The sequence below is a fragment of the Pogoniulus pusillus genome, chromosome 10 (genome assembly GCF_015220805.1).
Source record: "Pogoniulus pusillus isolate bPogPus1 chromosome 10, bPogPus1.pri, whole genome shotgun sequence".
In the NCBI taxonomy this organism is placed as follows: Eukaryota; Metazoa; Chordata; class Aves; order Piciformes; family Lybiidae; genus Pogoniulus; species Pogoniulus pusillus.
Window position 1 is genome coordinate 6781699 of NC_087273.1, and position 24346 is coordinate 6806044.

The following is a 24346-nucleotide window of genomic DNA, read 5'->3' on the forward strand; positions in this document are numbered from 1 at the left end:
GTCCTGCTGAGCTGGGACTGAGAGGTGCTGGGAAAGGGCTAGGGTAGGGGGCCCAGAGTCTGCTGGGGCTTAAGGGCAGTGGGATAAAGCTGAGCCTCGCTGGCTGTCAGCTCTCTGAGTGCTGCCAGACAAGCACAGAGCAGGGTTTATTCCAAGGAGGACTGGAGGGAGGAGGCTGCTGGGGGCTGCTGGCTTGGGCTGCGAAGTCAGCGACTGGAGCATCTGCCTCACCTGAGCTGGTGCTGTGCCATCAGCTCTGGGCTGCCAAACCCAACCAGCCTCACATCCCAGGGGGCTGAGCAGAAGCTGCCACACACCCTCTGTGCCCTTACTCTGGCTGTAAGTTACTGGTGCTGCCTTAACGCTTGCACTGCATTTCGACTGGCAGTGAGAGGAGCCCCAGGTGAAGTCTGCACACAGGTTTCTTCCCCCGTGGGAGTCAATCAGGTTTAATGCTGAGGCCAGCTGAGATCTCTGCACAGACCACGTTTGCAGCTCCACAACCCAGGGGGCTCTGTGTGGGACCTCGATGGCTTGCTTAGGCATCTCTTTGCCTTGTTCAGGCTGCAGAGTGCTGGAGCTGCTGTGAAGCATCATGACCCCACCAGATGTGAGTGAAGAGCCACAGCAGTTCCCTCCACTCTGGCAGATCCTGCTCCTCTTCATACCTCCTGGACACTTAGAGTTGTGCTGCTGCTCAGCTGGGTGGGGGCTTCCTTGGGGCAGCAGCAGCCTTCTGACCTGCTGTGGGACCTCCTTATGCTGATAACAGTTTCTCACTCCTCTTTATCAGTTCTGGACCCTGGAAAAAACAAAATATCCATGAGCAGGAGAGTCAGCAAGAGAAGAGCTGAGGAGGGTGAGCTGTGGGAGGAGGAGAAGAGCTGAGGAGGGTGAGCTGTGGGAGGAGGAGAGGGGCTGAGGAGGGTGAGCTGTGGGAGGAGGAGAAGAGCTGAGGAGGGTGAGCTGTGGGAGGAGGAGAGGAGCTGAGGAGGGTGAGCTGTGGGAGGAGGAGAGGGGCTGAGGAGGGTGAGCTGTGGGAGGAGGAGAAGAGCTGAGGAGGGTGAGCTGTGGGAGGAGGAGAGGGGCTGAGGAGGGTGAGCTGTGGGAGGAGGAGAGGGGCTGAGGAGGGTGAGCTGTGGGAGGAGGAGAAGAGCTGAGGAGGGTGAGCTGTGGGAGGAGGAGAGGGGCTGAGGTGGGTGAGCTGTGGGAGGAGGAGAAGAGCTGAGGAGGGTGAGCTGTGGGAGGAGGAGAGGGGCTGAGGAGGGTGAGCTGTGGGAGGAGGAGAGGGGCTGAGGAGGGTGAGCTGTGGGAGGAGGAGAGGGGCTGAGGAGGGTGAGCTGTGGGAGGAGGAGAGGGGCTGAGGTGGGTGAGCTGTGGGAGGAGGAGAGGGGCTGAGGAGGGTGAGCTGTGGGAGGAGGAGAAGGGCTGAGGTGGGTGAGCTGTGGGAGGAGGAGAGGGGCTGAGGAGGGTGAGCTGTGGGAGGAGGAGAGGGGCTGAGGTTCTCTCTGCCAGCTGTGCACAGACACTGTGTGCTGCAAGGTCTAATCAGCGTTCCACACTTCAACAGATGTTTTGCTTTCACTGCTCAGCTGCTGGGAGGGACCTGCGCCCCCAGTGGGCACCCAGCTGCTGGGAGGGCTCTGCATCCCCAGTGGGCACCCAGCTGCTGGGAGGGCTCTGCATCCCCAGTGGGCACCCAGCTGCTGGGAGGGCTCTGCATCCCCAGTGGGCACCCAGCTGCTGGGAGGGCTCTGCATCCCCAGTGGGCACCCAGCTGCTGGAAGGGCTCTGCATCCCCAGTGGGCACCCAGCTGCAGAAGGGATCTGCATCCCCAGTGGGCACCCAGCTGCAGAAGGGATCTGCATCCCCAGTGGGCACCCAGCTGCAGAAGGGATCTGCATCCCCAGTGGGCACCCAGCTGCAGAAGGGATCTGCATCCCCAGTGGGCACCCAGCTGCAGAAGGGACCTGCGCCCCCAGTGGGCACCCAGCTGCTGGGAGGGACCTGCTTGTAGGCAGGGCTTGTGCCTGGCAGGGCTGGGGGCAGCCTGGCTGCCCGGGCCCTGGTTCTGCGGCTGGGGGGAGCAGTGCCCAGCCCGGGGCTGCTTGTTTGTGGCGGGGGGGGGGGCAGGCAGCACTGGTACCTGTGTCTGGAAGCAGGCCTGGGGGCTGGGCTGGCCGCAGCACTGCTCCCTCATGGTGGCGAAGGCAGCCGAGAGCGAGGCCAGCTGCGCCTGCGAGATGCGGGGCTTGTACTTGATGAGGTTGATGAGCATCCTGCAGGGGAAGCAGCGCAGCTCTGTCAGCAGCGGGCACGGCAGGGGCTGCCAGGCTCTCCCTCGGCAGTGCTGGGGGCTGGAAGGGACCTCTGAAGGTCACCCTGCCAGAGCAGCATCGCTCAGGGCAGGTCACTCCAGAACACATCCAGATGAGTCTTGAAAGCCTTCGGAGCCCAGGTGCTGCCCAGCCCCTGCCTCCAGCTCTCTTTTCCTTTGCTGTGCTTGCAGCAGGGAGCAAAGGTCATAGACTCACAGAGTGTCAGGAGCTGGAGGGGACCTCCAAAGCTCCTCTGGTCCAGCCCCCCTGCCAGAGCAGGATCACCCAGAGCAGATCACACAGGAGTGCATCCAGAAGGTTCTTGAGTGTCTCCAGAGAGGGAGACTCCACAGCCCCCCTGGGCAGCCTGTGCCAGTGCTCTGTCACCCTCACAGGGAAAAAATTCTTCCTCAAGTTCACATGGAACCTCCTATGCCTCAGCTTGCACCCACTGCCCCTTGTCCTGTCACTGGGCACCACCCAGCAGAGCCTGGCTCCAGCCTCCTGGCACTCCCCCTGCACACTTATAGACACAAATGTGGTCACCCCTTAGTCTCCTCCTCTCCAAGCTGCTCAGCCCCAGCTCCCTCAGGCTCTCCTCACAAGGAAGATGTTCAACTTCCTTCATCATTTTTGTGGTTTTGTGCTGGGCTCTCTCAAGCAGCTCCCTGAGGTCCTTCTTGAGCTGGGCTGGGTGGGACAGAACTGGACACAATACTCCAGATTTGGCCTCAGCAGGGCAGAGCAGAGGGGAAGGAGAACCTCCCTCGACCTCCTAACCACAGCCCTTCTAATACACCCCAGAGTGGCACTGGCCCATTCCCCTGGCAACCAAATGCAATGCTCAGGCTTGAAGCTGCTCCACCCTGACCAAAGCCTGGGGATGGCTGCAGACCACGGAGCTGGATGGACCATGGCTGGGTGAAAGCCAGCCCAGGACGTCTGTGGGCTCCCCACAGCACGAGGTAACAGCCAGGGAGGATTTCAAGCCCTGCAGTGGCTGCGTGGGGGGCAGCAGGCAGCTTTCCAGAGGCTGCAGGAGGATGTGGGCAAGGGGAGCACTGCCAGGGTAAGAGCAGGAGGCACAGGGGGGAGTGTCACCAGCCTTGGATGTGTTTAAGGGTGATTTGGAGGTGGTGCTTGGGGCTATGGTTTAAGGTGAGCCTTGTAGAGTAGGGTTCTAGGTTGGGCTTGGTGATCCTGAGGGGCTTTGCCAGAGAGAGTGATTTCCCATTGGAATGGGCTGCCCAGGGAGGTGGTGGAGGCACCGTCCCTGGGGGTCTTCAAGCAAAGCCTGGCTGAGGCACTTAGTGCCATGGTCTGGTTGACTGGCTAGGGCTGGGTGCTAGGTTGGACTGGATGGGCTTGGAGGTCTCTTCCAACCTGGTTGATTCTATGATTCTATGTGATTCTGAGAGTACAAGAGGCAGGGCTTACTCCTGCTTCCTGTGCTGCAGCATCTCCTCCTGGCTGGTGCAGAGGTCTTCGTGGAAGGGGAACAGCTCAGGAGTCAGGGGCAAGGGCTCGAAACTCTCATCCATCTCCAGCTTCCCCAGGCAGGGCCTCCTGAAGGAGTAGGAGCTGCTGCAGCAGTGGCAGACTCCTGGGTTTATAGGATCCCTTAGGTGTCTTCTGCAGATTTCTCCCAGCACCAGATCCAGCTTCACAGAGGGAGGAGGAGGAGGAGGGAGAAAAAAGGGACCTTAGGTTATCTGCTCTCTTCCAGAATCCCTGCAGCAGAGGCTGCTGCAGTAGAGGGGAGAGAGAAGAACAGCCCAGGCTGAAACAAAACCCTGCCTGTGGGACAGAACCTGACTGTGCCACGGTGGGCAGAGCAAAATGGATCAGATGCTTTGCATTCACAGGGTGTTAGAGCTTGGAAGGGATCCACGGAGATCACCGAGTCCAACCCCCCTGCCACAGCAGGGCAATACCATCTGACACAGAGCACAAAGGAACACATCCAGACAGGCCTTGGAAGGCTCCAGAGAAGGAGACTCCACAACCTCCCTGGGGAGCCTGTGCCAGTGCTCTGGGACCCTCACAGTCAAGAAGTTCCCCTTTGTGTTGAGGCAGAACCTCCTGTGCTGCAGCTCCTTGTCCTGTCCCAGTGAGCAGAGCCTGTCCCCCCACTCCTGCCAGCCCTCAGATGTTTATAGACATTCACACTTTAGGGGCTGCCCTTTGCCCACAGGAGTGATGTGATGCCCTCATAAACCACCTCTGCTGCTCTGCAGAGTGCCTGTGGGTACCTTCAGCTCTGGCAGAGGTCCCTCTGCAGCCCTGCCCTACTCACGCTCTCCTCAGCGCAAGGCAGCAGCTTGTCCTGGCTCAGCTGGCAGCATTTGGAGCCAATGGTGGTCATCTGCTTGGTGAACTCGATCAGCTCTGCAGATGTCAGCTGGGGCATCTTCTTGGTGAAGCTCAGCAGAAGCCTGGAATGACAATTCCTCTGATGACAGTTGTGGTTCCACCAGGCAGCGGCGAGCAAAGAGCTTCCTTTGCCTGTGCAGAGCTCCAGCCAGACCCTGCAGAGCACTCATTAGCACAAGAGACTGGAGGTGAGGAGGAAGTTGTTGAGCATGAGAGTGGTGAGAGGCTGGGATGGGTTGCCCAGGGAGGTGGTTGAGGCCCCATGGCTGGAGGTGTTTAAGGCCAGACTGGCTGAGGCTGTGTGCAGCCTGCTCTAGGGTAGGGTGTCCCTGGGCATGGCAGGGGAGTTGGAACTGGCTGATCCTTGTGCTCCCTTCCAACCCTGACTGGTTCTGTGGTTCTAAGAGCAGGACTGAGCCTGGTGTTCAGAACCTGAGGTCTGTGTGAGAGCTCTGGTGGAAGCCTCTATCTAGTTCCAGAGGGCTTGTACAGACAACCCACAGAACATTTTGGGCTGAAGAAGCCCTCTAAGGTTGAGTCCAGCCATTGACCTAAGACCAGCATGGCCATCAAACCATGTCCCCAGGTGCCATGTGCACACATTTCTTGTACCCCTCCAGGGATGGGGACTCCACCACCCCTCTGGGTAACCTGTTCCAATCCTAATCTCCAATCTAACCCTCCCCTGGCACAACCTCAGGCTCTCTAGAGCTGAGAAGCACAGGCAGCCCAGCCTGTCCTCACAGAGAAGGCAGCTGAGCCTTGGCTGAGCACACCACACAGCAGCGTGGAGGTGCCCCTGAAGCTGCTCACAAGCTTTAGCTCAGGCAGGTGCTGCATTACCATTGCAAACCGGGGCCAGAGCTGCTCCAAAGGGCTTGTGCCTGCTCGTTGTGCCTGACCACGCTGCATGGCTCAGCTGCTTGGGGTTTGCCCTCTGCTGCTGCAGCTGGAGCGTTGCTACAAGCCCTGAGTGATTCGAGCTGCTGCAGGGAGCCAAACCTTTGCAAAAGGCTCAGAAACCACCTTCTGGCCGAATGAGAGACTCTCCAAGTTACAGCTCACAGCTCAAAATGCAGCTTTAAAGCAGGAGTGCCACAGGAGACATGGGTGGGAGATTGCTCAGGCTGTCACTTCCCTGCCTCAGGAGTTCATAGCAGCCCTGCCCTGCCCTGCCCAACCTTCTAGGCTTGGGGGATGCTTTACTAAGGTCAGCTTGCCCAGGCTCCATGCCTAGGTGCTCCCAGAGTGCCTAAATTGTCCTCTCTTGTGCTGAATCATAGAATCAAGCAGGTTGGAAGAGACCTCCAAGCTCATCCAGTCCAACCTAGCACCCAGCCCTGGCCAGTCAATTAGAAGCATGCAGAGTGCAGGGCAGAGAAGCTCAGCTGGCTAAGTGTCAAGGAGAGAACCCCTAAGAGGCCACAATGCTGTGTGGGACAAGAGAGGAAAGACTCCCAGAAGCTGTGAATTGGTCCAAATGTTCCAGAGGTGGCTTTTAGCTTGGCTTAGCCCAGTGTGAGTGCCTGAGAAGTGCTCACTCATTCTGGAAGTAGTAATCCCCTTTCTCCTTGTAGATGTCACAGCTTGCCTTCATCACGCTCTCTGTCTCGTAAATGTGCTTCTTCAGCTCCTCCTCCTGAACGAAAAAGAGAGGTTCAGCTGAGGAGGCTCAGTGCCAGGGAGCGCAGGGCACCCTCCTGCCTGCCAGGCAGCCCTGGGTGGCCGTGGGCAGGAGGCTGTGTGAAGCCCAGCAGCGCTCACCCCTCTGCTGCAGCAGTTCTCTGGGGCCCCACTCCTGCAGCACTCTGTCAGCAGCTCCTCGTAGCCCTTCCCGACCCTCAGGAGCATCTGAGCAGAAAACTCAGGGTGTCTGCGGGAGTACTCGTACAGAAACCTGCCAGGTGTGGAGGAGCAGGAGTGAGAGAGCTGCCAAACCTCCCGGCCTCAGCAGGTAGGCAGAGCTGGGCTGCCCTGGGGTGGGGGAGGGAAGGGCTTCCCAGCTTCACACAGCCTTCTGTGCCCCCAGTCTGGGATGGTGCTGAGCAGGAGGTGGCTGAGGGAGCACAGCAGCAGCCTCTGAGCCTGGGCTATGGGATGGTGCTGAGCAGGAGGTGGCTGAGGGAGCACAGCAGCAGCCTCTGAGCCTGGGCCATGGGATGGTGCTGAGCAGAAGGTGGCTGAGGGAGCACAGCAGCAGCCTCTGAGCCTGGGCTATGGGATGGTGCTGAGCAGGAGGTGGCTGAGGGAGCACAGCAGCAGCCTCTGAGCCTGGGCCATGGGATGGTGCTGAGCAGGAGGTGGCTGAGGGAGCACAGCAGCAGCCTCTGAGCCTGGGCCATGGGATGGTGCTGAGCAGAAGGTGGCTGAGGGAGCACAGCAGCAGCCTCTGAGCCTGGGCTATGGGATGGTGCTGAGCAGGAGGTGGCTGAGGGAGCACAGCAGCAGCCTCTGAGCCTGGGCTATGGGATGGTGCTGAGCAGGAGGTGGCTGAGGGAGCACAGCAGCAGCCTCTGAGCCAGTCCTGTGCATGGCACAGTCCCATCTCAGCCTGAGCCTGGGCTATGGGATGGTGCTGAGCAGGAGGTGGCTGAGGGAGCACAGCAGCAGCCTCTGAGCCAGTCCTGTGCACAGCACAGTCCCAGCTCAGCCTGAGCCTGGGCTACAGCCTCTGAGCCAGTTCTGTGCACAGCACAGTCCCAGCTCAGCCTGAGCCTGGGCTACAGCCTCTGAGCCAGTTCTGTGCACAGCACAGTCCCAGCTCAGCCTGAGCCTGGGCTATGGGATGGTGCTGAGCAGGAGGTGGCTGAGGGAGCACAGCAGCAGCCTCTGAGCCAGTCCTGTGCATGGCACAGTCCCAGCTCAGCCTGAGCCTGGGCTATGGGATGGTGCTGAGCAGGAGGTGGCTGAGGGAGCACAGCAGCAGCCTCTGAGCCTGGGCCATGGGATGGTGCTGAGCAGGAGGTGGCTGAGGGAGCACAGCAGCAGCCTCTGAGCCAGTCTTGTGCTCGGCACAGTCCCAGCTCAGGCTGAGCTTGGGGCGAGCCCAGCTTAGAGCTTTGTGGGGCTGGGGCTCTGCCTCTGTTGTCATTCCTGTCTCAACCATCATGAAGTAACTCCCAGCTGCAACCTGTGGCTTTCTTGCCCAGCTTTAGGATCACAGAATTAAGCAGGTTGGAAAAGCCCTCTGAGATCACTGAGTCCAACCTATCACCTAATTAACCAAACCATGGCACTGGGTGCCTCATCCAGCCTCCTTCACAGGGCTTCACTGCAGAAAAGGACACAGCCAGAACAGAAATCCTTCCATGGTTTGGGTTGGAAAGGCCCTTAGAGGTCATCTAGTTCCAACCTCCCTGGAGCAATCCTGTTGGAATCAAGATGTGAGTCTGGCTCAAGCGTTCTGAAATTGCCACTTAGGAGCAGCTCAAAGCTGTGTTTTGAGCCTGGGATCAAGTCCAGAGCACAGCCCTCTTAGGAGAGGCTGAGGGAGCTGGGGGTGTGCAGCCTGGAGAAGAGAAGGCTCAGGGCAGAGCTCATTGCTGTCTGCAGCTACCTGAAGGGAGGCTGTAGCCAGGTGGGGTTGGGCTCTGCTGCCAGGCAGCCAGCAACAGAACAAGGGGACACAGTCTCAAGCTGTGGCAGGGGAGGTCTAGGCTGGATGTTAGGAGGAAGTTGTTGTCAGAGAGAGTGATTGGCATTGGAATGGGCTGCCCAGGGAGGTGGTGGAGTCCCCATCCCTGGAGGTGTTTAAAAGGAGGCTGTCTGAGGCACTTGGTGCCAGGGCCTGGTTAATGAGAAGGGTTAGGTGCTGGGTTGGGCTGGGTGAGTTTGCTTCATACAATCTTCACCTTGCTTCATAGAATCAATCAGGTTGGAAGAGACCTCCAAGCTCATCCAGCCCAACCTAGCACCCAGCTCTGCCCTGTGCTCCAGGCCCCTCAGCAGCTTCGTTGCCCTTCTCTGGACACGTTTCAGCACCTCAACATCTCTCTTGAACTGAGGAGCCCAAAACTTGGAGGTCTTTTCCAACCTGCTTGATTCTGCACCTGGGAGCTGATAGTTCCTACACTGCACATGTCCTGTTCTGTCTCTGCCATAGCAGTGCTGCCCTGCCCTGTGTTTGTTGCCACTCCACATCTCCTAGGGCTGGGGATGCTTTGCTGAGATCAGCTTGCCCAGCCCCCATGCCTAGGTGCTGAGAGGCCACCTAAAGTGTCACCTCCAGTGCAGGGCAGGGGAAGTCCTCCCTCACCTGGCCAAGTGCTTATCTTTTTCCTGGGCAAACTGCTGGCATATTCCTTTGTCCTCTATGAACTCCCTGATGTGTGGGGACAAGCCTGCAGGTCTGTCATCGTTGTCTGCAGCCAGGATGCATTCAGCTCTCTGCAGCAGAGGCTTCTCACAGCACTGCTGGGTTTTGCTGGCCAGGATGTCCCGGTGGCTGCAGACGTAGCGCAGGATCTCCTCCTGGCAAGCCAACAACAACAAAAGAAGGGGACTGAGGAAATTTCAGCAGTGGGAACAAAGCCCTGAGAGCAAGAAGAGAGCTGCCCTCAGCTCCTGCAGGCAGGAAGGCTGTGCTGTACCCTGGCGCTCATGCAGTCCAGCGTAGCCCCGCGGCAGCAGGCCTTGTGCATGGCAGTGACACCCAGCACCAGCTTGCTCACGCTGCCAAAGTCAGCCCTGGGCAGCTTCTGGCTTATCTGAGCAAGTTTCCTGCGAGGAAGAACAAAGGTTGGTGGGGTCTGTGCTCAGGGTGGGAGGCTGAGGCCGCTGTCGCCATCGACTCGATAAGCCCAGAGGTCTTTGCCAACCGAACCAGCTGGATGGGTTTTTGGGGTGGGGGTACCCTGATTGCTCAGGGGGAGGTCTCTCCCTGCTCCCACTGAAGTTAACAGACATGAAACTTCCTCAAAGCCAATGGCTGAGGTTTGCAGAGGTATCTAAAGTGAGCTGCAGGGAGAGAAGACACAGGTGAGCATGAAGTGACAAGGACGAGGGGCAATGGATTGGAGCTTGAGGAGGGCAGGTTGGGACTGGAGGTGAGGAAGAAGTTCTTTCCAGTGAGGGTGGGGAGACACAGGCACAGGTTGCCCAGGGAAGCTGTGGATGCTGCCTCCCTGGAGGTGTTCAAGGCCAGGTGGGATGGGACCTTAAGCAAGCTGGGCTGGTGGGAAGTGTCCCTGCCCATGGCAGGGGGGTGGAACTGGATGATCCTCAAGGTCCCTTTCGACCCAACCCATCCTATGGAATTAGAGGAGCAGCCTTGTGGCAGCCATGGGTGAGGAGCTGAGCTGTGCCTTGCTCCCAGTCCCTCCCATCACCCAGAGCTGCACTGGTTTCAAGCTTTGGGTTAGCTTTTAGGGGCCCATGGCAGTCTGTAAGGGAAGGGTGGCAGGTGCCACGCAGGAATCTGTTGTTTCCACTCCCCTGGGAGCTGCTCCCACGTGTGACCTGCACACAGAGAGGCTGTGGCTGGTGCCCAGAGTCACTGCAGTGTGCAGGCATGGAGGCACCCACAGCTCCCACGGAACACTCCTCTCATCCTCATCACCCAGCAAGGAAAGCTCACAGGGCCTGCAGGGTCCTTTCTCCAAACTTCTCCAAGATGCCACAGGTGTGTTCCTGCCTCAGGACATCTTCTTTTAGTGGCTTCACCACCTTTGGTGCCTGGTAGAAAGAAGGGATGCAGACCATGGAAGTGGAAGGAAAGGCAACATTCCACCCCAAAGCTGCCAGCAAGGACAAGACTCAACCAGCAGCACACTGACAGCTGTCTTCACAGAGAAGGTAACGAGGGCAGAGGAGAACAAAGCCCAAGACAAGACCAGGGATGGGCACTGTGGTTGCTCACCACCTGCTGCCCAGTGCCCCAGCAGTGATCTCCCCTCACCTCCAGCAGTGATCTCCCCTCACCACCTGCTGCCCAATGCCCCAGCAGTGATCCCCCCCATGCCAAGTCCTCCCCAGTTTCTATGCAGGGCATGAGATCCCCTAGTGTGGAGCAGAGAGACACAGAATGGTTTGGGTTGGAAGAGACCTCTAAGATCAAGTCCAGCTATCACCCTAAGACCACCATGGCCATTAAACCATGTCCTGAAGTGCCATGGCCACACATTTCTTGAATCACTCCAGGGATGGGGACTCCACACCCGCCCCCCCTCAGAGGGCTGTTCCAACCCAAACAGTTCTATGACTCTATTTTTATTTCAACCTGTCCTCAACTTGATGGATCCAAATCCCAAGCACAAATCCAGGCTGGGCAGTGAGTGGCTGGAGAGCAGCCCTGAGGAGAGGGACTTGGGGGTGCTGCTGGAGGAGAAGCTCAGCATGAGCCAGCAGTGTGCACTTGCAGCCCAGAAAGCCAACCAGAGCCTGGGCTGCAGCAGCAGCAGTGTGGCCAGCAGGGCCAGGGAGGGGATTCTCCCCCTCTGCTCTGCTCTGCTCTGCTCAGCTCAGACCCCACCTGGAGTACTGCAGCCAGGTCTGGAGCCCCCATTACAAGAGGGATGTGGAGATGCTGGAGAGTGTCCAGAGCAGGGCCAGGAGGATGCTCAGAGGGCTGCAGCAGCTCTGCTGTGAGCACAGACTGAAAGAGTTGGGGCTGTGCAGGCTGCAGAAGAGGAGGCTCCCAGGTGACCTTCTTGTGGCCTTCCAGGATCTGAAGGGGGCCACAAAAAGGCTGGGGAGGGACTTTGTAGGCTCTGAGGGAGTGCCAGGACTAGGGGGAATGGAGCAAAGCTGGAGGTGGGGAGAGTCAGACTGGAGGTGAGGAGGAAGTTGTTGAGCATGAGAGTGGTGAGAGGCTGGAATGGGCTGCCCAGGGAGGTGGTTGAGGCCCCATGGCTGGAGGTGTTTAAGGCCAGGCTGGCTGAGGCTGTGTGCAGCCTGCTCTAGGGTAGGGTGTCCCTGGGCATGGCAGGGGGGTTGGCACTGGCTGCTCCTTGTGCTCCCTTCCAGCCTTGCCCGATGCTATGCCTCCTGATGCCAGCCGCAGGTGCCAGGGCGGGCTGGCTGCAGTGCCCGTGTGGCTGCGGCAGGTCCTGGCTGCTCGCTGCGGAGCTGCCGTGCGGTACCTGTCTCCCGAGGCACTCCTCTGGGCCGGCAGGGGAGGCTCCAGCGCCTGTGCAGCAGCTCTTCAGCATCTCCTCGTAGCGGGCAGCCGCGGCCAGGACGGTTGGGGCGTAGAGGAAAGGATGCTGCCTGGAGACCTGGTAGATAAAGCTGAAACCCAGAGGGAAAGGTCTCTGCTTTGGCAGCCCCTGCCAGGCAGGGAGTGAGAGCTGCTGAAGGTCTCCTGGCAGGATACTTCACGGGTGGGTGCCAGGTGGGTGGCTGTTCCCACAGGACAAGGGATAACAGGCACAGACTTGAGCGGCAGAAGTTCCATCTACACACGAGGAGGAGCTTCTGTAATTGAAGGGTGATGGAGCTCTGGAGCAGGCTGCCCAGAGAGGTGGTGGAGTCTCCATCTCTGGAGAGATTCAAACCCCACCTGCCTGAGTTCCTTAGGTGTTGAAGCCAAGCCTGGCTGAGGCACTTAGTGCCGTGGTCTGCTTGATTGGGCAGGGCTGGGTGCTAGGTTGGCCTGGCTGAGCTTGGAGGTCTCCTCCAGCCTGGCTGATTCTATGACTGTCTCTAGGTGACCCTGCCCTGGCAGGGGGTTGGACTGGATGATCTCCAGAGGTCCCTTCCAGCCCCTGTGTTTGTGTGATCATGTGGAGCATGGTTGTTTATCCTGGAGAACTCAGGTGGGGTTGCAAAGTGAAGTCTCCAATCCTGCCAGCTATGGCTGAGAGGCAGCAAAACTCCTGCTTGGCTTCCACAGGGAGTCCCTTGGCTCGTACAGAGCCCCTTGGCTAGTACAGGGAGTCCCTTGGCTCGTACAGAGCTCCTTGGCTAGTACAGAGCGCCCCTTGGCTAGTACAGAGCGCCCCTTGGCTAGTACAGAGCGCCCCTTGGCTAGTACAGAGCTCCTTGGCTAGTACAGGGAGTCCCTTGGCTAGTACAGAGCTCCTTGGCTAGTACAGAGCGCCCTTTGGCTAGTACAGGGAGTCCCTTGGCTAGTACAGAGCCCCTTGGCTAGTACAGGGAGCCCCTTGGCTAGTACAGGTAGTTCCTTGGCTCATACAGAGAGCCACTTGGCTTCCACAGGGAGCCCTTTGGCTAGTACAGAGAGTTCCTTGGCTTCCACAGGGAGCCCCTTGGCTAGTACAGGGAGTTCCTTGGCTCATACAGAGAGCCCCTTGGCTTCCACAGGGAGTCCCTTGGCTTCAGGTGGGTCCTCTCCCCAGGCCACAGTAAGTTAGGGCAGGTTGCTTGACCTCTCTCCAAAGCAGGAGGTGAGAGAAGATGCTTCCCAGAATGCCAGGGGAATTTAGACAGATCATTCCCCTTGGGAATTGGACCAAGTGGAAGATTGCAGAGGAGCTTAGGCTGCTGCTGCACCTGCTGTCCCCAGGCTCACCACTGGCAATGAGGGCAGGGTTCCTTTACTTACTGTGCCCTTGCTGGCTGGGGATGCTGGGAGTAGTTTTGGCAGGCAGCTTCAGCATTTGGGCTGTCAAAAGGAGAAGTGAAGCCTCTGGATGAGTTTTTCAGGGAGAGGAAGCAGTCATGTCTGGCAGGATCCTTTTCAGCACAGCACTCAGAAAGCTTGGGAAGATCTTGCTGCTGGCATGCTGCATCGAGGAAAATCCTGTCCTGTGAGAAAGGAGGAGAGGTCACTGGGGGGGGGGGGGGGGGGGGGGGGAGGAGCTCATCCTGCTCCTCTCAGCTCTGTGAAGAGGCTGCTTTGAGACAAGCCTCAACCTGAATTGCTGTCTGCAACTACCTGAAGGGATGCTGTGGAGAGGCTGCTGCTGGTCTCTTCTCACAAGGAATTAATCATGGAATCAGGCAGGGTTGGAAGGGACCACAAGGAGCAGCCAGTTCCAAGCCCCCTGCCATGCCCAGGGACACCCTACCCTAGAGCAGGCTGCACACAGCCTCAGCCAGCCTGGCCTGAAACACCTCCAGCCATGGGGCCTCAACCACCTCCCTGGGCAACCCATTCCAGCCTCTCACCACTCTCATGCTCAACAACTTCCTCCTCACCTCCACTCTGACTCTCCCCACCTCCAGCTTTGCTCCATTCCCCCTAGTCCTGTCACTCCCTGAGAGCCTAAAAAGTCCCTCCCCAGCTTTTTTGTAGCCCCCTTCAGATCCTGGAAGGCCACAAGAAGGTCACCTGGGAGCCTCCTCTTCTGCAGCCTGCACAGCCCCAACTCTTTCAGTCTGTGCTCACAGACACAGTTGGAGACAGAAGAGGGAATGGCCTCTAGCTGAGACTGGGTAGGTGTAGGTTGGACATTAGGGAAGAGAGAGTGGTCAGGGACTGGCATGAGCTGCCCAGGGAGGTGGTGGAGTCACCAACCCTGGATGTGTTGAAGGGTGGTTTGGAGGTGGTGCTTGGGGCTATGGTTGGGCTTGGTGCTCCTGAGAGGCTTTGCCAGCCTGCTTGTCTCTGTGACTGTGTGAAGGAACTCAGTGCCTTCCTTCCCTACTGCCTGACCTCTCTGGGATGATTTCTCCAGCTCTGGTCCTGTTGTGCCCAGACAGACTGGGCAGTGAGGTGGTTTTCAGCCCCTCTGACCTCACAGCATCACCCACCCCTTCGGTAGCTGCCCCCCAGGCTGTCAGCTTGCAGGGCAGCAGGGTCTGTGCTTTCTGACCCCAGCCAGGCTCCTGCCAGGGAGGAAGTCTCACTTCTTGTTTCCCACCAAGCAGGGCTGAGCTCCAGCTGTCAGCCACAGCTCAGCTGGGAGCTGTTGTGATCCAGGCTTTGTTTCTGTGTCTAACAAAGCAGAACTAAGCCCCAGCAAGGGCTGACATTGATGTCTCATGATTCAAGCTGCCAGCTCCAGGAGAGCTGGAGCAGGCACCACCAGAAACCAAGGACTGGAGCAGATGGCTACAGACATCACAGCTGCCAGAAAGATCTCCTTTGGCTTCTGAGCTCTGTCACCCCAGCCACAGAAACACAACATTCTGAGTGCCTGCTAGGGAGATAGAGGGCAGGGACTGCAAAAGGTGAGGGGAAGAGAGGAGCTTTGCCTTCCCTATGCTGAGATGCATTGTAGGTGGGAATGAAGGCAGCAAGGCTGAACAGGCACACAGAGGGTCTCTCAATAAGAGGATTCTCTCAATAAGAGGGAGGATTCCTGCCTCTTTGGAGGAACATCTGCCAGGGCTTTGAAACCACACAGAGCCACAGCATTGCTTGGGCTGGAAGAGACCTCCAAGATCCTTGAGTCCAGTCATTAACTCAGCACCACCACGGCCACTGAACCATGTCCCCAAGAGCCATGGCCACAGGTTTCTTGAACACCTCCAGGCATGGGGACTCCACCACCTCCCTGGGCAGCCTGTGCCAATCCCTGACCACTCTTGCAGCAAAGAAATTTTACCTCCTCTCCAATCTAACCCTGCCCTGGCTCAGTTTCAGGACCTTTCTTGTCCTTCTGTCTCCTGAGAAGGGGGAGAGGACACCAACCCCCACCTCGCTGCAGCCTCCTTCCAGGGAGCTGTAGGCAGCAGCTCCTGAGAGCATTTGCCAGAGGAGAAGCATGAATGATCTCACCAAAGGCTTCAGGCACTCTGGGTTGTCCTTGGTCCCAGCAGCACAGCTTCTGGCAAAGGCTGTGACATCCTCAGCTGCTTTCAGCACTTTGCCCAAGGAGCCTCCTTGCACATACTGAGCAAACATGACCATGGCACTAGAGAGAGCACAGCAGCAGCATTAAGCCTCTGGCTAGCCACCTGCAAGCTCACTGTGTGCCTTCTCTGGCTGAGACAGTGTCACCTGGGGCTGGGGAGAGCTGGCATCAGGGGTGAGTGCTTGACTCACCCCCAGTGCCCACCTGCAAGGCTCAGAGTCATAGCATTCTATGGGACCCCTGGGGATGACTGAGATCACTGCCAGAGCAGGGTCACCCAGGAACACGTCCAGATGGGTCTTCAAAGTGTCCAGAGAAGGAGACTCCACAACCTCTCTGGGCAGCCTGCTCCAGGGCTCTGACCCTCTCAGAGCACAGAAGTTTCTCCTCATGCTGAGGAGGAGCTTCCTGAGTTCTACTTTGTCTCCTCTCAGAGGACACCACTGAGCAGAGCCTGGGCCCTTCTTCTTGCCCCCCACCCTGCAGACATTTGTGCACATTCATAAATCTCCTCCCAGTTTTTCCTTCTCCAGACTAAGCAGCCCCAGGTCTCTCAGCCTTTCCTTGTCCCACAGAGGTTCCAGCCCCTTCAGCATCCTCATAGCCTCCCTTGGACACTCTCCAGTATATCCCTGTCCCTCTTGAACTGGGCAGCCCTGAACTGGACACAGCAGTGCTGCTGTGGTCTCACTAGGGCAGAGCAGAGGGCCAGGAGAACTTCCCTTGACCTGTTGAGGCCAGAACTGGACACAGCAGTGCTGCTGTGGTCTCACTAGGGCAGAGCAGAGGGCCAGGAGAACCTCCCTTGACCTGCTGAGCCCAGAACAGGACACAGCAGTGCTGCTGTGGTCTCACTAGGGCAGAGCAGAGGGCCAGGAGAACCTCCCTTGACCTGCTGAGCCCAGAACAGGACACAGCAGTGCTGCTGTGGTCTCACTAGGGCAGAGCAGAGGGCCAGGAGAACCTCCCTTGACCTGCTGAGCCCAGAACTGGACACAGCAGTGCTGCTGTGGTCTCACTAGGGCAGAGCAGAGGGCCAGGAGAACCTCCCTTGACCTTCTGGCCATGCTCTTCTTTAATGCCTCCCTAAGAGACCAGTGGCCTTGACCACAAGAGCACATTGCTGTCCCTGATTGTCCCCCCAGGACTCCAAGGGATGCTCATGGCAGCAGCTGTGCCAGCAGACACCTTCCCTGGAGCACTTACATGGCTTTGAACTTGTCCTCCTGCAGCTGAGCAAAGCGTTGGGCAATGCTGGATCCTTCCTCTGAAAGACAAAACCTCTTGAACATGAAATGTCAGGAAGGGCTTGGCTGGCTGTGGTGCTTGGGGTGGGTTTGGTGTCACAGGGGGGCACTGGGCAGGCAGAAGGCTGAGCTTCCTACATGGCTGGAGCAGGAGGATGAGGACAGCACCAAGAGGATTTCCCTGCCTAGCTCAAGGGGTGCATCAGGAACACACTAAACCTTGGAGGGCATTTTTGAGGATGCACTTCCCAAGGTGAAATAAACACCCAAGAGGACACCTTTGAGCCTCCCCAGAGCTAGTTAAAGGTAGGCTTGGCCACTCTCTAGCTGCAGATGAAGGGTTTTGCTGTGCAGAGACCATGGGGTAAGAGGAAGGTCACACCAGGAGGCAAAGCTGCTCAATGCTTCAGAGCTGCATCCCTCTGGCCACGCTGTGAAGTGGCCCAGAGGAAGGTAAAGATGTCCACTGCCTGGGAAGGTCCTGAGCAAATCATTTTCCATCTGCCACTGGCTCTTTATTAAGCTCTGCCAGAGAATGGTCACTTCAAAATCACAGAGCTATACAACTGTTTGGGTTGGAGAACCTAAGACCACCGTGGCTGCTAAGCCCTGTCCCCAAGTGCCATGGCCACAGGTTTCTTGAGCACCTCCAGGGCTGGGAACTCCACCACCTCCCTGAGCAGCCTGTGCCAACACCTGACCAGGCACTCCAAGGAAGGAGCCTGCTCCCAAGTCAAGCTGCTTGTGTTGGTAAGGTGTAAAAGGCTCGAAGGAGCCAAAGCAAAACTGAGCTTGTCCCTCTAGCAGGGCAGGAGAAGTGAGGTGGCAGCAGGAGGTAAGGGCACAGGCAGCAGCTGAGGTGACAGCAGGAGACAAGCACAGCAACATCAGCTCCCTTTCCCACTCCTGGGCCGTTCAGTGCATTTGCAAGTCCTGAAGAGGAAGGAATTTGGCTGCTGCTGAGCATTTGTGGTGGAAAGGAGCACCTGAGCCACACACACTGCTGGAGGGTCCCAGCTGTGCCACAGGAGGCAATCAAGCTGGGTGAGGTGTGGTCGTTGTAGGCTCTTCAGCAGAGAGAGGAAGAGTCCTCCAAAGGACCACACAGAGCAATAACTCAGCTGCTCTGAACAGCCACTTAAAGGTAGCATCGCTTGGGGCTTCTCTGCCTCACTTCCTTGTGGACGTGCAGGGAGCCCTGCAGCAGGTTTTGGAGTCCCTCACACCAGTGGTGGATTGAATTCCTCTTCAGGACCTTTCCTCTCACTAATCACTGCCCACCCTTCGTGCCACAGAGATGCTCAAGCTGCTGAAGAGCAGAACATCTAAGGCTGGTCCCAAAGGAACCCTTCAGATAGGGTTTTGTTGGGTAACGTCAGAAGATACCCAGTGGCTACCAATGCACTACCATTAAGTGCAAAGCTGCCCAGGTAGGAGCTATCAGCACCACACAAGAGGCTGAAAAATGAGTGAGAGCCTTACCTATGTCCTGAGAGCTTCTAGGCAGGGCTCTGACTACAGTGAGGCTCAGCAGAAGCAGCAGATCAAGTCTTGTTCTCCAGGTCATGCTGCCAGAACGGGGCTGGGGGCTGGGCTGGGCTTGATTCATCCTGTGGGAGGCAGAAAGAACGAAGGGGAAGGAGCTGCTTTTATACTCTCCCAAAGGACCTCTGGTTAAAGAGAACCTTTTTTTTGCTGTCCCATACAGCACTGAGGATGTCCCACAGTGATGAGCCAAGGTCCCTGTTTGCTCAGGGCGATGAGCTTGCTGCAAAGGCAGGACCTTGGAGAGGCTTTCTGTGTGTTGCTGAGGCTTAGGCAAACAGACAATTTTTGGCTTTCATTACTTAGAGCACTTCAAATAAGATGTTCAAACACTCCTTGGGCTTTTTACTGTGTGTACTGATCTCATTCTTGTTCCAAAGGTGGTTGCTGTGCAGAAGGTGCCTTTGTGACAGGGTGCTGGCTGAAAACTCCCCAGCCTGGTCTTCTTGCAGCCCTTCCTTGCTGTACTTCCTCTCTCTTGCTCCCAAGAGGTGTCATGGGTGGGTGGGGAACTAAGTTCCCCTTCTACTGCTAATAATTACCATCAAAATGGCTCTGAGTATTGAAAGGAAATCAATTCAGAGACTGTGGAATCATAGAAGCAGTCAGGGTTGGAAGGGACCACAAGGATCAGCCAGTTCCAAGCCCCCTGCCATGCCCAGGGACACCCTACCCTAGAGCAGGCTGCACACAGCCTCAGCCAGCCTGGCCTGAAACACCTCCAGCCATGGGGCCTCAACCACCTCCCTGGGCAACCCATTCCAGCCTCTCACCACTCTCCTGCTCAACAACTTCCTCCTCACTTCCACCCTGAATCTCCCCATTTCTAGGTTGGCTCCATCCCCTCCAGTCCTATCACTACCTGGCAGCCTAAAAAGTCCCTCCTCAGCTTTCTTGTAGGTCCCCTTAAGATACTGAGAGGCCAAAATAAGGTCACCTGGGCAACCCATTCCAGCCTCTCACCACTCTGATGCTGAACAACTCCCTCCTCACATCCAGCCTGAACCTACCCATCAGCAGCTTTGCTCCATTCCCCCTGGTCCTGGCACTCCCTGAGGTCCTAAATGAAGGGGTGAAAATCCCAGCTAGTACAGTGATCTTACTGACTGCCTAAAAGCCAAGCTGTAAGCATCAGCCTGATGACAATGACACATTTTGGGGTGACAGAATGGCCTTGGAGAGCCACAGGGACTTGCAGCAAAGAGGTGAGTGGGTGAGGGTGATGCACTCAAGTCAGAAGGAAAGGGCAAGGACAGAACTTTGTGTTTCTTTAGGGAGCTAATGGCAATAATGCAGCTTGTGCCTTGCTGCAGGAAGGTGATGAGGGCTGCCTGTTCTCACAGGAAGGATTCTGGCTGGGAAGCATGGCCATCAGAGCAGGAGGTCTGAAAAAGCCTTATCAGGTCTGTCCCACTTAACTGAGAAGCCCCAGAGGAAAAGAAGAACTCTGCTGGGCAGCTGAATGAATCCCCAGCAGCTGGGGCACCCTCAGGGCACTCTTTAAACACCTGGGCAGGGGCTCTGCAGGAGCCTGTTGTGCTCTGCCCGTGGAGAGGTGAGTTGGCTTTTCTGGCTCTTTCTTCTGCTGCTCTTCAACAGTTTTAGGTCTTGGGCTTGCTGTCCTGGGAGGTGCTTCAGTGTTTGCTGCATGTGTTTAGCTCAGGAGTCAGCAGCAGGCCTCTGTCCTCTTGGTTGTGTGGGAATGGTGGCCCAAGAGCTCTGAGCTGGGGTTGCTGAAGCCCAGAGGTGCAAGAGCTCTGAGCTGGGGTTGCTGAAGCCCAGAGGTGCAAGAGCTCTGAGCTGGGGTTGCTGAAGCCCAGAGGTGCAAGAGCTCTGAGCTGGGGTTGCTGAAGCCCAGAGGTGCAAGAGCTCTGAGCTGGGGGTGCTGAAGCCCAGAGGTGCAAGAGCTCTGAGCTGGGGGTGCTGAAGCCCAGAGGTGCAAGAGCCCTGAGCTGGGGGTGCTGAAGCCCAGAGGTGCAAGAGCTCTGAGCTGGGGTTGCTGAAGCCCAGAGGTGCAAGAGCTCTGAGCTGAGGTTGCTGAAGCCCAGAGGTGCAAGAGCTCTGAGCTGGGGGTGCTGAAGCCCAGAGGTGCAAGAGCTCTGAGCTGGGGGTGCTGAAGCCCAGAGGTGCAAGAGCTCTGAGCTGGGGGTGCTGAAGCCCAGAGGTGCAAGAGCTCTGAGCTGGGGTTGCTGAAGCCCAGAGGTGCAAGAGCTCTGAGCTGGGGGTGCTGAAGCCCAGAGGTGCAAGAGCTCTGAGCTGGGGGTGCTGAAGCCCAGAGGTGCAAGAGCTCTGAGCTGGGGTTGCTGAAGCCCAGAGGTGCAAGAGCTCTGAGCTGGGGTTGCTGAAGCCCAGAGGTGCAAGAGCTCTGAGCTGGGGTTGCTGAAGCCCAGAGGTGCAAGAGCTCTGAGCTGGGGTTGCTGAAGCCCAGAGGTGCAAGAGCTCTGAGCTGGGGTTGCTGAAGCCCAGAGGTGCAAGAGCTCTGAGCTGAGGTTGCTGAAGCCCAGAGGTGCAAGAGCTCTGAGCTGGGGTTGCTGAAGCCCAGAGGACCAAGAGCTCTGAGCTGAGGTTGCTGAAGCCCAGAGGTGCAAGAGCTCTGAGCTGGGGTTGCTGAAGCCCAGAGGTGCAAGAGCTCTGAGCTGGGGTTGCTGAAGCCCAGAGGTGCAAGAGCCCTGAGCTGGGGGTGCTGAAGCCCAGAGGACCAAGAGCTCTGAGCTGGGGTTGCTGAAGCCCAGAGGTGCAAGAGCTCTGAGCTGGGGTTGCTGAAGCCCAGAGGTGCAAGAGCTCTGAGCTGGGGTTGCTGAAGGCCAGAGGTGCAAGAGCTCTGAGCTGGGGTTGCTGAAGCCCAGAGGTGCAAGAGCTCTGAGCTGGGGTTGCTGAAGCCCAGAGGTGCAAGAGCTCTGAGCTGGGGTTGCTGAAGCCCAGAGGTGCAAGAGCTCTGAGCTGAGGTTGCTGAAGCCCAGAGGTGCAAGAGCCCTGAGCTGGGGTTGCTGAAGCCCAGAGGTGCAAGAGCTCTGAGCTGGGGTTGCTGAAGCCCAGAGGTGCAAGAGCTCTGAGCTGGGGTTGCTGAAGCCCAGAGGTGCAAGAGCTCTGAGCTGAGGTTGCTGAAGCCCAGAGGTGCAAGAGCTCTGAGCTGAGGTTGCTGAAGCCCAGAGTTTCTGCTGAGCCTTTCACCTGGTCCCTCAGCTCAGTCTCTCCAGTGCCAGCCTGTCGCTGAGCCTCTGTCTGCAGGAGTGCTCAGCCTGTGGCTGCAGGGACCTGTCAGCACAGGAGGCAGGAGAGCTGCTGCCAGTGCAGGCAGGAGTGTGCCCATGCCTTCAGCTGGCAATTGGTTGGCTCCCAGCTGCCCTGAGTCACCTGGCTGGGAATGAAGCCACTCTCCTCACTGCCTTTCTGGCAGTGCTCCTCTCCACCCTGCTCATGCCTGGGCTTGTGAGGACACATCTGCTGCCTGCCTGGTGTTGGAGTGGGTCGTGGGTGGGACTGGCAGCCTGGCACTTGATGTGGTCCCAGCGCAGGAAATAGGTCGCAGGTGTCCCAGAAGGGCTTCTCTGCCTGGCTGCTGGCAGTGGAGGCTTTGGCATGCCCACATGGCAGGAAGCTGCCCCCTGCCTTGCAGTCCAGGTCTGTGACACAGATCTCCAGGAGCACAAACTCACACACAGCACTGACCCTGGGTGCTTTGTGGGGTTTAGGAGTGGGAGCTGCAGCCTGACCCTGGGTGCTTTGTGGGGTTTAGGAGTGGGAGCTGCAGCCTGATCCTGGGTGCTTTGTGGGTTTGGGGAGTGGGAGCTGCAGCCTGATCCTGGGTGGTTTGTGGGTTTTAGGAGTGGGAGCTGCAGCCTGATCCTGGGTGCTTTGTGGGTTTAGGAGTGGGAGCTGCAGCCTGACCCTGGGTGCTTTGTGGGTTTAGGAGTGGGAGCTGCAGCCTGACCCTGGGTGCTTTGTGGGGTTTAGGAGTGGGAGCTGCAGCCTGATCCTGGGTGCTTTGTGGGTTTAGGAGTGGGAGCTGCAGCCTGACCCTGGGTGCTTTGTGGGTTTTAGGAGTGGGAGCTGCAGCCTGACCCTGGGTGCTTTGTGGGTTTGGGGAGTGGGAGCTGCAGCCTGACCCTGGGTGCTTTGTGGGTTTTAGGAGTGGGAGCTGCAGCCTGATCCTGGGTGCTTTGTGGGTTTGGGGAGTGGGAGCTGCAGCCTGACCCTGGGTGCTTTGTGGGTTTTAGGAGTGGGAGCTGCAGCCTGACCCTGGGTGCTTTGTGGGTTTAGGAGTGGGAGCTGCAGCCTGACCCTGGGTGCTTTGTGGGTTTAGGAGTGGGAGCTGCAGCCTGACCCTGGGTGCTTTGTGGGTTTAGGAGTGGGAGCTGCAGCCTGACCCTGGGTGCTTTGTGGGTTTGGGGAGTGGGAGCTGCAGCCTGACCCTGGGTGCTTTGTGGGTTTGGGGAGTGGGAGCTGCAGCCTGACCCTGGGTGCTTTGTGGGTTTTAGGAGTGGGAGCTGCAGCCTGACCCTGGGTGCTTTGTGGGTTTAGGAGTGGGAGCTGCAGCCTGACCCTGGGTGCTTTGTGGGTTTAGGAGTGGGAGCTGCAGCCTGACCCTGGGTGCTTTGTGGGTTTAGGAGTGGGAGCTGCAGCCTGACCCTGGGTGCTTTGTGGGGTTTAGGAGTGGGAGCTGCAGCCTGACCCTGGGTGCTTTGTGGGTTTTAGGAGTGGGAGCTGCAGCCTGATCCTGGGTGGTTTGTGGGTTTTAGGAGTGGGAGCTGCAGCCTGATCCTGGGTGCTTTGTGGGTTTAGGAGTGGGAGCTGCAGCCTGATCCTGGGTGCTTTGTGGGGTTTAGGAGTGGGAGCTGCAGCCTGATCCTGGGTGCTTTGTGGGGTTTAGGAGTGGGAGCTGCAGCCTGATCCTGGGTGCTTTGTGGGTTTGGGGAGTGGGAGCTGCAGCCTGATCCTGGGTGCTTTGTGGGTTTGGGAGTGGGAGCTGCAGCCTGACCCTGGGTGCTTTGTGGGTTTAGGAGTGGGAGCTGCAGCCTGATCCTGGGTGCTTTGTGGGTTTTAGGAGTGGGAGCTGCAGCCTGACCCTGGGTGCTTTGTGGGTTTTAGGAGTGGGAGCTGCAGCCTGACCCTGGGTGCTTTGTGGGTTTTAGGAGTGGGAGCTGCAGCCTGACCCTGGGTGCTTTGTGGGTTTGGGAGTGGGAGCTGCAGCCTGATCCTGGGTGCTTTGTGGGTCTGGGGAGTGGGAGCTGCAGCCTGATCCTGGGTGGTTTGTGGGTTTGGGAGTGGGAGCTGCAGCCTGATCCTGGGTGCTTTGTGGGTTTGTGTTGGGATCTGTGTTTAAGCTTTAAAGGACTGAAGTTGGGTAGAGGCTGCTGCCTATGTTGCCAGCACAATGCCCCCTTTCCTGGGAAGCAGACTCTACATGCCAGGCAGTCATGAGAGCATGAGGGGAGAAGCAAGACACCAAGTTTCTCTCCAGCCCTGGCCCAGCCTCCCCTCAGCTTCCTAAGCAAAACACTCTGACTTTTATTTGCATTCCAAAGCCCACCGTGGGTGAGCTGCAACCAAACTGGACACAGCAAAGTCCAAAGGGTGGCATTTCCAGCCTGTCCTTGTCTTTATCTGGCACCTGCAGGTGTGATGGTCCAGCCAAGGGAAATGCCATGGCTGAATGGCCAAACAAGTTATCTTGATCCACCACAAGCTCTGTTATCTGCAGAGGGAGCACACTGAGGTTGCAGTGACCTGCTTACACAGCAGGTTGGAGCCAGGCATGCAGCTCGCCACTCACCCACAGCTGACAGCCCCAAACCTGGGGAGCAGCTTTGTTTGAGCTCCTAGAGCTGCTATGGGAGAGGCACTGCCCCCAAGACACCCAAATGTACAAATCATTGAATCAGGAAGGGTGGAAAAGCCCTCTAAGATCATCAGCTCCAACTTTCCACCCAACACCCCCTCAGCCACTAAGCCATGTCCCCGAGTGCCATGGCCACACAGTTCTGGGGCATCTGCAGGGATGGGAACTCCATCACCTCCCTGGGCAGCTTCTTCCAATCCCTGACCACTCTTGCAGCAAAGAAATTGTTCCTCATTTCCAACCTAACCTTCCCCTGGCACAATTTCAGGCCATTGCCTCCCCTGGGCAGCCCATTCCAATGCCAATCACTCTCTCTGACAACA

The 24346-nt window shown here is 57.8% G+C and overlaps 1 protein-coding gene across 1 annotated transcript; it reads right to left on the minus strand.

The window, feature by feature from the left end:
- Positions 1-681: 681 nt before the first annotated feature.
- On the minus strand, positions 682-18243 carry LOC135178964 (alpha-fetoprotein-like). The gene is made up of 14 exons (XM_064150394.1): positions 18122-18243; positions 16599-16659; positions 15317-15452; positions 13196-13398; positions 11772-11919; positions 10268-10365; positions 9282-9411; positions 8948-9162; positions 6457-6589; positions 6234-6331; positions 4616-4754; positions 3757-3980; positions 2148-2280; positions 682-802 (listed from the first exon to the last, which is right to left on the minus strand). The coding sequence occupies exons 1-14, from the start codon at positions 18204-18206 to the stop codon at positions 758-760; spliced, it is 1848 nt and encodes a 615-aa protein (XP_064006464.1). The 5' UTR covers positions 18207-18243; the 3' UTR covers positions 682-757.
- Positions 18244-24346: the final 6103 nt, after the last annotated feature.

Coding starts and splice junctions, on each gene's coding strand:
- LOC135178964 (XM_064150394.1), bottom strand. CDS start 18,206: ATGACCTGGAGAACAAGACTTGATCTGCTGCTTCTGCTGAGCCTCACT. Junction 16,660..18,121: donor TAGAAGCTCTCAGGACATAG/GTAAGGCTCTCA, acceptor TTTGTCTTTCAG/AGGAAGGATCCAGCATTGCC. Junction 9,412..10,267: donor GAAAGGACCCTGCAGGCCCT/GTGAGCTTTCCT, acceptor TCTTCCTCGCAG/GAAACTTGCTCAGATAAGCC.